This window comes from Pantherophis guttatus, chromosome 3 (assembly GCF_059756535.1).
Source record: "Pantherophis guttatus breed Tessera chromosome 3, ASM5975653v1, whole genome shotgun sequence".
Classification (NCBI taxonomy): domain Eukaryota; kingdom Metazoa; phylum Chordata; class Lepidosauria; order Squamata; family Colubridae; genus Pantherophis; species Pantherophis guttatus.
In genome coordinates, this window is record NC_142065.1 from 65,045,617 (window position 1) to 65,061,408 (window position 15,792).

At 36.2% G+C, this 15,792-nt stretch overlaps 1 protein-coding gene across 3 annotated transcripts in view; it reads right to left on the reverse strand.

The window, feature by feature from the left end:
* Window positions 1–15,792, reverse strand: part of USP24 (ubiquitin specific peptidase 24) — a 78,040-nt gene that overhangs the window by 57,610 nt on the left and 4,638 nt on the right. For 2 of the 3 annotated variants that reach the window (XM_034415162.2, XM_034415164.2), the window contains exon 2: window positions 3,650–3,818. In XM_034415162.2, the coding sequence (XP_034271053.1) occupies window positions 3,650–3,818 (169 nt within the window). The remainder of the gene's footprint in view (window positions 1–3,649; window positions 3,819–15,792) is intronic. The other variant, XM_034415163.2, reaches the window with a different exon arrangement.

Sequence of the window (15,792 nt, forward strand, 5' to 3'; positions counted from 1 at the left end):
AGTTCATTTATTTCAATTTCAAAGCACTGAAATAGAAAATAAGATGGTATAACGAAGAGATTTAAAAGAGAACCTAGATCAAAATATTTGGAATTTTGAATCACTGAGGTAATTTATGTATTTTATTGGTATTTTATTTTATAGTTAAACCCCAGGATAATGATATACCACATTTACTAAAAGAGAGAAAAGTTTAGATAATGATATACCATAAGACAATGAATATATTTACCTAAATTTAAGATGATTCCTTTAAGGAAGAGTAGATAGAAAAAAAACAACAAAACACAAACACACAGAACCCAGTGCATGCCCAGTTTCTTCTGCACAGTTCTGCCCCTCCCAATATATGTGTGCATATATCATTACATGTGTATAGATAGCAACACCTGCCTATCTACATGATAAAAAATAAGTGAATTAGTTATGTTTGCAAAATTAATTATCCACTTATAAATAATTCCCTATCTCATTTACAAAAATTATCTCTGTCATATACATACCACACTCAGAAATCAATATTATTCAGACGTACAAATATTTGTCTCATGAGAGGGGGAGAGTGTAGGGAAAGAGAGATGTAAAGTAAAGAGAAATGGAGAGGTTGAGACTTTGGAAAAAGTTAGGGTTTTTATTAATATGAAGAGTGGTTGCAAGAATTGGGTATGGCCAGTCTAGAGAAAAAGACTGGGGTGACACGATAGCAGTATTCCAGTATCTGAGGGGCTGCCACAAAAAGGGGGGTCAACTTATTTTCCAAAGTACCAGAGGGCAAGACAAGAAACAATGGATGGAAACTAATCAGAGAGAGAAGCAACCTGGAATTAAGGAGAAACTTCCTAACAGTGAGGACAATGGAACAGTCCTAACCAGTGGAACAGCTTGCCTTCAGAAGCTGTAGGTTATTCACCACTGGAGGTTTTTAAGAAAAGACTGGACAGCCACCTATCTGAAATGGTATAGGGTCTCCTGCTTGAGCAAGGGATTGGACTAGAAGACCTCCAAGGTCACTTCCAGTTCTATTCTGATTGACTGATTGATGAAACAAGAGGAAGTAATTGGACAAAGAAATTGAAAAGAGATAGAGGAAAAAATGCTGTTGAAAAAATGGTTAAAGTCTAATCTTTGGAATAACTTTAAAATGTATCCCATATCCACTACTTTTTTACATCCAGTTGCATCTTTGCCTATTGACATTATTTCCTCCATCCCTCCAATTCAGACAAATATTATAGTAATTTCTGAACAAACTACATACAGTATTCAGTATTCACCATGCTGTCAAATACATACAAATAAGTAAAACTGTTCTTTGAAATTTGAGTTCTGCAGTGTCATATATCATCCAGTAATTACTATATACTAGTATATGTTAAGTTTCAGTGGTACAGAACTTATGTTCACAGAACTTGGTTTAGCAGTTGAACACAACTATAGTAGTACTATTTTTAAACAAAATATGGTCACTCAGCATCCACAAGAACTACTGTATTCTTAAGTGGCAACTTAGCACACATCTCCAGGTTCAATGATTTCCACGGCTTGTAAAATCCAGATCCTACCTGTATAGTATTTTACCCGTAATAGCAACTTAGATTGCTGTATGATGATATATGCTGACATTTTGTTCAGTTTCCCATGGGAGACAAATACTACCCAAACGAGAGATTGTTGCATCATATTTCAGAAAGACATGATATGGCTGTCAGTTTTAAAAGCTAGGTTTTGTTCTTGGTTTAATAATTCAAAAGACGAACCAACAAAGAATACTAGTTGATTCATACTGCTAAACAAACCAGAGCCATGCTTGATGATTTAGCCACTCCCGATGACAGAAGAAGCCAAACAGAAGCCTCATCATGAACTCTATGCTTACTTGGAATCTGGATAAGCAAATTCTCAAAAACTCAGGTTTATTGTTATGTGAACATAATCAATAACAGATAGGTAAAGCTGTGTTGGATGTGAATACTTATTTGCATGTAGCATGTCACAGTCTATGCCAGAAGGATGGGCTAAATGGCAAATATGCTGCTTCATACCTGCTAGGTCTATCCATTAGCAGGTGGAGCTACTAAAGCACAACAGGTGGTTGGTTAGTCAATTTTAGCACAACAGGATTCTAACTTCTGCCTAGAATATGAGTTCATTCTCTGATTTATTCTAAGCAAAAAAACCAGAATTGTTTCCATACTTCATATTATGTTTGACTACATAACTACATCTTGTAAGTATATTTACCATCACACCAACTTTATGAAGTTTATATATGAACATATATGAATTGGCCCACTGCATCTGTTTGACTCTCTTTCTATATATCATGCTCAAATAACTAGGAAATAGTTTTAGCTACTTCATAATTTCAGAATTGGCCTTTCATAATTAAAAAAACAGCAAAGTCCATTGATAACCAATGCTGCACTCTTTATCTTCCCAACCAGCACAAAATCATTACCTCTGGATATATACAAAAGAGTGCAAAATATGCTTCCATTGTGGCTAGCCAGTGTTTATGTCACATATTGTAGTCTGCATATTTCAAGCATGTTCATGTCAAATATTACTGTTAAATTAGTTAATAATAAAAATCATTTAATTAAAAAGTTTCTATGTTAAAAAGATAAAAAACATAAAATTAAAATGGCCAGCACTATATAAAATGTTATGCTTATTTCTACTCATAAAGTATTTTGTTTAAAAGGTTAATAACACATAAATGGAACACAAGAAGTTAACAGTGATTTTTGTGGGTTTTTTTCCTTTTTATTATGTTGTTATAAATCATGATAGATTGCATTGTTTCAATAGAGATGTTTATATAATGCAATTAAATATTATTAATCTTCTATTATTTAAATAGCTTAGAACAGGGTTGTCAAACTTGATTTCATTGAGGGCCGCATCAAGGTTGTGTTTGACCTTGAGGGGCCAGGGTGGGCATGGCCAGGGTGGGCGTGGCCAATTCAACATCACCTGTGGTGCCCCAAGTGCTCTGCCAGCAAAAATTGGCTACTGAGCTCCGTTTTTGGCTGCTACAGCCTCCTGCAACCTGCTTATGGCCATCCCGAGCTCCATTTTTGCTGGCAGAGGCACCGCGGGCCAGTCCTTTGCTGTTTCCAGGGCTGCCCGGCGGGCCGGATCTGGCCCCAGGGCCTTCAGTTTGACACCTCTGGCTTAGAGTATATGGGTATTCTACCAAATTGATTACAATTTTGTATGTCAATATTTCAAGCATAAATTTGGCATTTTCAAGTTGAGTATAACATTAAAGAAAAATATTATGACACACATCAAATTATATTACACAAAGAGCTTAACATGATTACTTATTATTAAAGTCTCTTTTGTATTATTTAGTATACATGTGTATGTATGCATTTTACACGCACACACACACACAGGGGAATTGTTAGAGAAATGTTAATAAAAGGGAAAAAAAGAGATAAAAAGATATTTTAACAAGAATTGAAATACCCCAAAGTAGAAAAAATGAAAAAGGAATAAGGAAAGAAAATTAACTGTGATTTTAAAATACTAAAGATTTATTTTTTACCAGCAATACAGCAATTGAATATTATTTTTATTAATATTAGTAGAAAATGAAGTATTTTAAAGTTTTTTTTAAAAAAAGAAAATGGTAACTTACCTAGCCTTACAAGATACGTTGATGCAATTAAACATTTGCCAAGAGACTCTTCCCGCTTATATGGTATGGACCAGTGATCTGTTAATACTCTGCTCTCCAATTCATAAAGATTTGTTGTAGGAAACTCTATACCTTCTCCAGAGCAGTTACCATTTTCATCGTTCTTCTGCTGAGAAAAAAGCCATACGTGAGTTCTAGCTAAGAAAAGATATAAAAGGCAACATGCCAACTCTGTACTGAAAAAATTAATATACTAATTACTACAAAGCTTTCATTATAAGCAGAAACCTGAATTCACTTGCTCTGTCTACTTGCTATTTCTAGACGCAGTAAGAAAATCAAAATGCACCCCAAATTGGGAGAACTGTTATTGAACCTAATATGTGCATACTGTAGTATAGATGAACCATATTGTTTTTCAAAAATATATATATATATATTTGTATATGTTAGAAATTACAAATAATTTCTATACATATTTTTTTCCTCAAAATAATAAAAGCAAAACAAAACAAACCTTAAAGAGAATATGGGGAACATTAATTCAATTAATATAGAATACTTAAAGAGAACATGTACAAAAGTAATGTATAATTGTTACACTGATAATTTATAAAACCAGATGATCATGCTTCACAAATCAGGAGCCAATGTACAGCCACTGTTTTGCAAATAAAAATAAAATAAAATAAATAACAAATAAATAAAAAGCAAAAAGGATTATCCATTCAGAGATACTCTTTTCATGTGGTCTCAAGCACCTTCCCTATCATGCAATTTCTCCTACTGTATCCCAGTTTTGCTTATAAGCAAGGGTGGATAATCAGGCAGTTACCATAATGGCCTTGTAAGAGATATAAATTGCTCTTGGCAATTGGGACTGGAATTTCCATTGCTTAGTGACATGGTCATAAAATGTGCTGTCGCGTAATGTGCTGCTTAGTGGCGACAGTTCCGACATTTCTGGTTGCCATCGTTAAGTGAATCTTGCAATGTCATTGTGACATCACATGATTGCCGTTTGTGACCTCTTGGCAGCTTCTTGGTTGACTCTGTGTGAAGCCAGCAACGAAGATCACAAATGGCAATCATGTGACCGCGGAATGCTGCATCATCATAATGAGCCAGTTGTCTGAATCGCAGCCATTTGACTGTGCGGACTTTAAAGATCTGTTTATAGGTAAAAGATGATATATGGGAAGAAGATACTTGTTGTATTTTCAAAGAAAGTGATATTACTGTGCTAAAGTAAAGGGAAGGCACATGAAGGTTTATGTTAAAATATATGTTACCGATATTTCTGAGAACACTTAATGGACTTTTGCTACCCTGGCTAAATTTATTTATAGATAAATAAGATGTAGGAAGAAGAGATTTTTTTAAATTGTATTTTCAGAGGAAGTGGTAAATTACTGATATTGTATGATATTTCAACTGATTACTAAATTTGTTTGTATTTGCTGTGATGAAGTTGGAAGACACTTTATATATTTTTCTTTTTCTTTAGTATATTCTTATTTTTTCTTTCTTTTTCATTTTTTTACTTTCTGCATCTTTTCTTTTAACTTGTTTATTCTTTATTAGTTTTTTAATCTTTGTGATTGTAAAGTTTAATGTAAATATATTTGAAGGGTTACTGTACAAGTGGTCCTTACGGTGAAAACCACCTGTGTTTTTCCAACTTTCTTGACATTTCCTCTAAAGACAGAGGTTTTACAGATGCTAAACCAGTCAAAACTATAATATAAAATCTATATTTTTAGATTTTGGGGGTTTTAATATAAATTATATACGTACATTATGTATTTTATATTTTTAACTGGTTGTTTTATTGTTGTGAGCTGCCCTGAGTCCTCGGAGATAGGGTGGCATATAAATTTTATTAAATAAATAAATACACACACACAAACACACACAAACACACACACACACACACACACACACACACACCCTAGAGGTTTCTGCGAGTTACACCTGTATCTTTCTATTATACTATATATGCCGTTATGTTATATGCCGTTCATTCACACACCTTTTTGATAGATATTCTTTACTAAAAGTAAAAGGAAACTATTCAAGCTGGGAGAAAAAAGCAAGCAGAAAAGGAATGCAACACTAAAGTAGAAAGAAGCAAGATATATTATTTCTGCCCAGAAGCAAGTGTCTTTAATGTAGCTGCATGTTGACACAAATGAGATAAACAAATCCAGTCTAAGTGAACTTAGTATTCAATAACATCTATCAGACTCTAACTTTATTTGCTGGAAAATTAAGTACGTAGATTATCTATAATTAAAATATATTGTAAATAATCATTGTAATTAATTTTTCCAATAAAGAATGAACTGAAAAAAAGGTTGACTTAATTTATTATGTAACCTTTAGCAAAGCATTTAAAGCTCTGTAGTAAAAAAGTTGCTGCTGCTGCATCTCAATTAATTTATAAATCATTCATATAAAACACAAAGTTGAAATTGGAGAAGATCTTCAGTAAGACTAACTCAAAAACCATGTGAACTTTTCCCTTCTTCCAGTTTAATAGAATGCCCTTCCATACACATTGGGCTATATGTCTCTTAATCCATGATGGAAGTTTAAATTAAAACTGCTTGGCATTAAGATGTATACAAAGCAATGAATGGGAAAAGAAGCAGAGGAATCCAACCATCAGGCCAGGTTTTCTAGCCACAAGTCTTATTGCTAGTCTCAAAATGGAGATCATAGTATCAAAGACATTAATAATTAGGAACTGCTACAAATATAAAATGGATCCTTACATTCCACATTGGAAAAGTAAAGGCAGACTCTCCATTCTGATAACATAAAGGAGGCCTATTTCTGTATCAGGTGCAGCCCCAGGAATTACAGACATCAAGGATAAGCAACAATTTGTTATAAAAACAAAACTTCCTAAATTTGTTTTCAACTAATGTAGCCTATGGGAATTGCATATTTTTTCCACTTCTTTTTTCTGCTGTCCAACTAACTCATTAGAGGCAGTCCTCGACTTACAACAATTTATTTAGTGACCATTCAAAAGTTACAATGGCCACTGAAAAAAGCAACTTAGGACTGTTTCTCACACTTTTGCAGCATCCCCACAGTAACACGATCAAAATTCAGACGCTTTGTAACTGACTCGTATTTATGACAATTACAGTGTCGAAAGGTCGTGTGATCACCTTTTGCCACCTTCTGACAAGCAAAGGCAATAGGGAAGTCAAACTCATTTAACAACCATGTTACTAATTTAACAATCACAGTGATTCACTTGACAATTGTGGCAAGAAAGGTCATAAAATGGGGCAAAATTCACTTAACAAATATCTCACCTAACAACAGAAAAGTTGGCCTCAGTTGTGGTTGTAAGTTGAGGATTACCTGTACAAAGTAGTGCCAAATATCAGTTTAACAATAGAGCAATAAAGCTCCAATAAAACCTCAAGTATCTGAAAAAGATAAAACAAAATGGGACTCATTGCACACTGGCTACTCACTGAACAGGCTATTTTAAATCACTGTGTACTCGGACAAGTTTCAAAACCTGTGACTGCTAGTCATAGGTTTTCTTTCCAGAGCCAGGTCACCGTGTCATTTATAGCCTTTGTACTTTTCGCTAATGGTTCCTGTTTCTAAAATACACATCAAGAAGTATAGAGCAGGAAACTAGGAAAACATAACAAGGAAATGACAGAGGGAGTATTAAGTAATGCAATATTCATATTGCACTTCAGTAGCACGAAAGAACACATTGCAGTTAGAGAATTGCCTCCAAAAGCACCCACAGGGCAATGTGAGCAGCACAGATAAGGACAGAACATCTTAAGATGCAGCAAAAATCTAAACTCTTGCTTGTTTTTCTTCAAAATATATTGGGGGGGGGAGTGTCGTTTCTAATGTCAATTAATGCCTCAACTAAAGTAGGTCTTGCTCTACTTTTCTGTATATTGTGGTTGATCTAAGATAATGGCTAAAAGCAGAGTATATTTCTACCGTGCTTCATATGTTTCTTACAGTCAAATCTAGGGCTATATGCACTTTGAAAATGATTCATTAAAAGTATTAGACCTCACACAACCAAAGTATCTTTTTAGTGTTCGTTAAAGGAGTCTGTGCAAGCCTGAAAAAACTCTGATTACAAACTTTTAAAGAAAAGCCTGAATAAAGAGGGGCTGCTTTAATAAAGAGCAGAGAAGTGCTGGGTTCATGTGAGTTTTGACACACTTGCTCAATTCATTTTTGGAGCATGCATTGTCCTATTAAATACAATGTGTGTGTGTGTGTGTGTGTGTGTGTGTGTGTATATATATATATATATCTATCATCTGTATATAGGCTATTATAGCAATAGAGCATTTTTGTAGGAAGTTTTAATTTGGAATTTCTCTAATTACTGTTAAATAATTGGGAGCTCCTCAAGGAAAACAATACTGTTTGCAATGAAATGGCTGTTATCCGAAGAACAGTTGCTAAATAAAATACAGTGGCAACCAGTGTAGCTCTCAGATTAAAGATGTTATGTGGGTATCTTGAAGTGCATCCATCACTACATTCTGGATCTGTTGCAACTTATATATGCTTTACAAGGGCAGACCCACAGGTAGATACACTGCACAATAGTCCAATCCAGGTGACCAAATCATAAGTGATATGCCTACCATTCCAGGAGAGGTTGTAACTGGTATACAAGATGAAAGTCTGCAAAAACATTTGTGGCCACAACTAGTTATAGGAAAAGAACATCAAACTTTGATATGTAAAAGTAGTGACAGTAGTGAAAATTACAGTAAGAGCAATGTGGTGAATGAAAGTGAAGTAATGAGTGAAAGTATTAATTAGAAGTGACAATATGGTCAGACCAAAATCACAAGCAAGAATCTCATTGATGATGTCAGTACTGATAAAAGAGGCCTCATTTTACAAGGCTCCTAACAATTGCAAGGTGGAATATGAGAAGCATTGACAATGCTTGCTTCTGATACTCAAAACTTGAACCTGACAAATAGAAATTAAGGAAATTAAAATTGATATTTTAGGAATAAATAAACTTTGGTGAGGTCAGATGATTACATGCACTATTCAGGGTCTGACCACATAAAGAAATGTATTAGCAATGACATTCAAAACTAACCTTGCTAAATATATGCAATGATGGAGATACTTAAATATTCTATGACAAATTACAAGAAGAGATACTGTAATATTCGTAACATGTAATAGGTGATTAGAACGGAGGAATTAAAATTTCTGGAAAAATTACACTAGGCAAATCAAATCATACAGGATGTAGGTAACAGAATTTTGCAAAGAAAATTATTTTATTACTTACACCTGCTTCAAGTGACACCGACTCTACACTTGGATATCACTACAGGGACAACATTTGAACAAACTGATTACATAACAGAAAAGAGCAAATGGGGAGGTGCAATCAAATGAGACAGCACACTTCCAGGTGCGAACATTGTTCAGTATGGAACAGTAAATTAGGCTTCGAAAGCTAAAGAGAGTAAATGTAGCAGAAAAATTTGAGCTGGAAGACATGCAAATCAGAAGACAAAAGCATTGTAAGGAAATTACAGTTATTTGAAAGAAAACCCAGGGAGCCATGGGAAATAGTAAGAGACATTGTGAAAGCTGAAACAGACACACCCAAAATACAAAATTTCAAAGAGCAAAATATCCATATGTATTCAGAACAAGCTACCATGTTCACAAATAAATGAAATGAAACAAGGCAAAGTTAAGAGTCTTAGACAACAAGAAACGCTAACCATCACTGAACAGAGATTTCTAATCACAAGCAAAAAAGAAAAGATATTTTGATCAAGCCTATCAACAATAACATGAAAGTTTAATGAAATATGTTTTTAACACGATCAGAGAAATCACAGGAAAAATTACTGTAAAGTAGGACTATTTAAGAGTAACCATGGAAAGGAACTAATAGAGGGCAATATGGTTAACATGTAGGAAAATCACTTGGGGGAAGAATAACAGAAACATTTCTAGTCAGAGAATATAGTGGTAAGATGGAAGTTTAGAATTATACAACTATCCATATTCTTAAGAGACCATCACTTGACTCAATAGATTTATTTTATTTTAAGGTTCCAACCTTTCCTTTTCAGGGAAGGTTGCTGTCTTATAGTTCCAGAGGGTCTTGAAACAAGATTATCTGGACCCTTTTTAGTCAGGATCTGTCTATCTAGTAGGGGATGTGGTGATACAGAGGCTTAATGATGCTGAATGTGCTAAGCAATTGGTGGTTGCTCTGCTGGTTCGAGTCCAGTTCTGCAGGACAGGGTGAGCTCCTGTCTCTTGTTCCTAACTACTGCCCACCTAGCAGTTTGAAAGCATTGTTTGCGAGTAGCTAGATAGGTACCGCCATTTTGGTGGTGGGAAACTGCTGGCTGCATTCAATGTGGGGAGCTGGAACCAGCACCAGATTTGCCTGGACACGATTGGCTGAGGAAAGTCCCAGATGAGCCAACTTCCACTGAGAACAGTGCAGGCCAGTCGGCGTGAAGCTAGTTCGTCTTCTTATGGTATACCGGTGCAACAAATGGATTAGCAATCATTGGCTGCCTGGATTTTTACTGTGTGCATAACATTATAGTCTCCCTGGCCTTGTATGTCATGTGCTAAATAAGTAAATATCTAGTTGTGGGATATAAAAACACATGGCATACAATTAAGCAATTGATTTTATACAGGATTCAGGTCCAGTTATAGCACTGAGATGGCATGCTTATGGATTACCCTGGTGGATTTGGGATGGAGTTAATGTATCCATTCTAGACCTCCATGATCTCTTAGTGGCCTTGAAGCATGGTATTCTTCTGGCTCAGTCTAGGAGATTGAAGGCACCAAATTACAGTGATTCTCTTTTCTTCTTTCAAGGCCAGTTCTAGTTCAGTATTGATAACGGAAGAGGTCAAGCCAGAGGCCCTTGTTTGTGGGTTCTTTTCTCTCCCTGCTCCTATTTACTATCTACATGAAAACACTGGACAAGGTTATCTGTTGGCATAAGGTCCCAGTCAACATTGGGGGTTCTCCTGAACTCACAGCTCATTTCTGAACTGGAGGCCTTGTTCATGTTAACTCATGAATTACTCACCTTTTGTTTAGATTACTGTAATGTGCTCTATAGGAGTTGCTCTTAAAGAGCATTTGGAAGCTGTAGCTGGTCCAGAATGCAGCGGCATGGGCAGTTTTTGGCATTGTTACACTCATGTAACACCGCTGCCTCATGAGCTGCACTGGTTTCCTAGTAGTACTTTCTAGTACTATTTAATTTGCTGGTTGTTACCTATAAACTCCTACATGGCATAAGGCCAGGCAAATTGAGGGAACCACCTTTCTTTCATTGTTTTTGCTCATTCACCAGATCTAGCAGAGAGGGCATGCTCCAGGTTCCCTCCCATAAATGACGTCATTTTGTTGGATCCAGGAGCCACACCTTCTCTGTTAAGTGGCTGCATTGCAGAACAGAAGTCACCCAGAGATCTGAATGGTCCCGTCTCTGTTGGCCTTTCATAAAGCTCTGAAGCCCTGGCTGGTTCCCCCAGACATTTGGCCAGGAGATTCAGCACATTCTATTGAAGTGATTTTATGATTGGAATTTATTACAAATAGTCCTCATTTAATAATTTCAATTGGGACCAAGAATGTCATCACTAAGAATGCAGTTGTTGAAAGGTGCAACATCATGTGATTGCATCGAATTATGATGGCAATTCTGGCAGTCCCAATTCCATCCAGGCAGTATATGCAAGACAGCCAAAGCCTACCCTGAGTTAAAACAATTCTACAATTACTAAATTTAAAATTTCATATCCTTTTCTAATAGACAGTAGATATTGTAGGGTCAATGTGGTCAATAAACACATGACACAGTTGTGTGTGTTGTTTATTTAACCAGTATCTCTTTGTCTGTTAGTAAAATCACATACTCAGTTGTAGTATTCACATACTCAGTTGTAGTATTGCAAGTTATACAAAATTCTAGAGTTCACAAAATTTCTTGCAACATTGTATATTTAGGAACTCACTGGAATGTAAGATATGACAGACAATAGACCATCTGAAAAACTGGAAAAGATAAGACACATGGGCAATCCTCATTGATCTGCTTAAAATAACAGGAAAAAATAGTCAAAGAGCTAACAACTTTGTCTCAGAAAAAAGGAACAAGACAGCATAGCCTGGAAATGAAAAAAAAAAGATAAACGTATATATACTTAGATTGAGGGGAGATGCAAAAAATGTACATTAATAAACTGATGCACTGTTCATCAAGTTTTACATAAGAGTTTTCACAGATTATCATCATTCATTGGAACAGATATATTTGATAAATCGGCAGAGTGTTATACAAGATAGATGATGGAAGCAGCAAAAACATGTAAGAAAGGTATTTACCCTGCTTTTATTGACTAGAACAGGAGTGTCAAATTCGTATCATCACGTTGTCGGCACGTGACATATCGCGACTTTTTCACCCTTCACTAAAGCAGGGGTGGGCGTGGCCAGTCCATGATGCCTCTGGACTTGAACAATGTCTTTGGTCATGGAGCTCATAAGTAGAATATAGAACAGGGGTGTCAAACTGAAGGCCGAATCCGGCCCACAGGGTGCTTAGATCTGGCCCGTGGGACTGGCCCCTAGAAACAGCAAAGGACTGGCCCGTGGTGCATCTGCCAGTGAAAATAGCCATGTGCGGCCCTCGCGAGCTCCGTTTTCACTGGCAGAGGATTGCAGGAGGCTGTCGCAGCTGAGAACAGAGCTCAGGAGCCTGTTTTCTCTGCAGAGCGCTCAGGCCACCACAAGTGATGTCGAACTGGTCATGCCCACCCTGGCCACGCCTACACCCCCCCTCCCCGAGATCAAACACAACCCTGATGAGGCCCTCAATGAAATCGAGTTTGACACCCCTGATATAGAATATACTAAACCCATAACCTGTTGGGTCATTGTTCCAGAGAATTTACTTACCATATTCCTCAATGCTTCAAAAATGGCAGAGATTCTAATGCACTACCTTCACTAGAAAAGTTCTTAAAAATTCAGGGAAATATTCAGTGATGTATTTTCCTTGAAAATAGTCCATGTTGAACAATGGACTATCAGTCAAAAATCAGGAGTAACCACAGGAAATGTTCTATGATAATTTTTATCTATAAATGTTTCACATCATTTGCCAAATTTCAATTCTGCAGGATCCCGGATTTTGGATTCATTCTGTAAATTGGCCCATTTGAGGTACCTTGGTTCAAAAAGTGTTGCCCTATGATATACCATTTCGTCCAGTTAAAACATCAGGCCAACTAGGGTTTCGGTAGATAGATTAAAGCTAACAGGTGTAACAAGACACCTGATTGTTTTTCTGAGAAACAATTTATAATAAAGAAGCTACTATAAGATGTTTGAAGGAACAGAGTAGTTCAAAATAAGAAGAATCTATATTAACTGCAAATACATTTTAATAAATGTGCATAGCATATATCTTTTATAAAAAAGGTTGGATTGGAAGAGATAACAGCTGGAATCAAAATTGTGTCATGTGGATGATACTATTTTTTTTACATAAGAGTAAAGATGACTTAAAAAAATCATTATAACAAAAATGGATAGTGAAAAACCTGTGATAATACACATTGAAACAAAAAAGGTAATGTTAACTAACTTAACTCACAGTTGACTACATAGATGAAAGGGGCAGACAGTTCTGTTTTCTTGCATTCAAGAGCAGCTAAAGGCAAACAATGTGATAGATGAGCAACAGGGAACAAATTTTAGAGTAAGGTAATTACAACCTTAAACAAGATCATCAAGCTTAAGGATACTACTATGACAACAGAGAACAAAACAGTTAAAGCAATTATTTTTCCATTGGCAACTTATTTATAAACCACATTTATAAATAATACCGAATCATGATGACAAATAATGTACGTATGGGAAGCAATAATGTATGGCCGTGAAAGCCAGTCACTCAGTTAAAGTGAGAAAAAGAAGATAACTTTAAACTATGGATTTGGACAGTTATTTAGAGCATCATGATCTAAAAGAACAGCCGTGAATTGGTTCTAAATGAAACAGACGGAGTCCTTCCTTGAGGTGAAGAAAAACTCACATATTTTATGCATGTACTTTAGAATAAATTATGAAGGAAATTAGTATGCTTGGAAAGACATGAAAGAGGCAGAGAAGATCACAAAGAAAAGGGATAGATGGGATCTGGAATATCTCTGGAAGAACTTCAGATTATTGTTGGGGAAATGGTGAGAACTGTCCATAGTTGCCCATGGTTTAGGTCCGAATTGATGGCACCTTACTATTTTATGTTAAATTTTATTTTTACCGACAAAGAAATAAAGAGAGACTAGTATAGATTCTTTGTCGGTAAAAATAAAATTTAACATAAAAATAATTTGTTGCGAAAGCAACTGTCTGCGAAGGTTCCTGGATTGGGGCTGAAAGGTGAAAGCGGAAGCAGTATGCTCCATCCCATATTTGCATAGACCAGGTTGCCCTGATAAAAAACACCATTTTATGTTCCACTGTTTGTGGGGGGAAGATTACAGGTAGTCCAAGATTTATGACTAGTTGCTTAGTGGCCAGTTACAATGGACCAATCCCAAAAGCTACTTGCAACTTGGCTTCAAATTTACAATCACTGCAGCACCCCACAGTAATTCGCCCTTACAACTGATTACAAGTACACTGCAGAGCCCCCCCCCCATCTCCTTCCATCACACCCTACCCAGTTTGTTGCAGAACTTGGGCATCTTGTGCTTTGCTTACCCACCATACTGGGGAGAGTAAAGGTGGAGGCTGTTAAGTGAGACAATCATGTGGTCACCTCACTTAATGATTGTAATGATTTGGAACTGTAATATAAAAATCCAGAGTCATCTGAACTTTTTGGGACAAAATTATGTCCAAGACAACCAAGTAGTATTTTTTGGATGATGAGTCATTGAGAAGATGGAGACTGTAAACTAAACGAAACAGTAGGCTAGTAAATCCTGAAGGCATCAGATGATACATACTACCCTTAGGACAAAGCAGTAATGACTGACCATATATTTCTAAAAACATGAGAGAATCTGGCTTTTTCTAAACAAAATTCCAATAATTATAGTTAGACAAAAAAGAATGAAAAGAGAAATATGACATCAGGCCAAATAGTACATTTTTGTTTTTGCTGTTCTAAGATTCTAGGTATTTATTAAAGGCTAATTCACAAATTTATAATCTCATCTAAACATGTTTCTTGGTAAATTTGTGAACTGCCTTTAATAAATGGTTTCTTCCTCATATCCATATTTTTGTACCATCAGAGGTTCTTTCAGACAGAAATCTAAAACCTCACAAGCTCATTTTTGGCAGTTTTGCTGGTATTCATACAGACCTACAATTACAGGTGCCATAATATTTTTCTCACAGACCAGAATAATTCAGCTTGGTTTTTTTTTTATGAGCCCAGTATCATGCAATTTCTTCTGCCCTTATGTCCCGTTTGTAACACAAAAACCCAGCAACTTAAAAAAAAAAAAAAAGGGACAGTGAAATAAAAGTTATTGCTACAGCCTCAAAACAAAGCCATTGAAATTACTAACAGGTGTATTAGGATTGGAGAAAAGTGCCTTGGTTAAACAGCAGCAAAGAAAAACAACATACAATATCAGCATCTTTTTAGAAAAGAAAAGAAAAAACCTGAAACTACATTGCAGTCTGCACAGACCGGGTGACAAAGAGAAGTCACAACTCATCAACTTTCACTATTACAGCCCAAACAGGACTTTGCACGGAAGCCTCTTTTCCTAGGCTTGAGGCTACAAAGGCTTCCCTGCCAAACAAGGACAACATGCACAAGACTAGCAATCAAGCGGTTTAATGCTTCCTTTAGTCCTCTTGACAGGCCGCTTAGTTGCGACTGGGGGAATCGCGTCGGCAGGAATTGGGAAAAGGACCTCCCCCCCCACCCCCGGTTCCCCTGCCCATATGTGGTATTCAAAAAGATCCCAAAATTGGAATCTTTTTGAATCCCCACGAATGGCTGGGGGGAGAAAAACAAAACAAGGGGAACCCCCAGGGAGAAAAAGAGGTTTTTAAGGAAAAAAATGGGGGCAGCC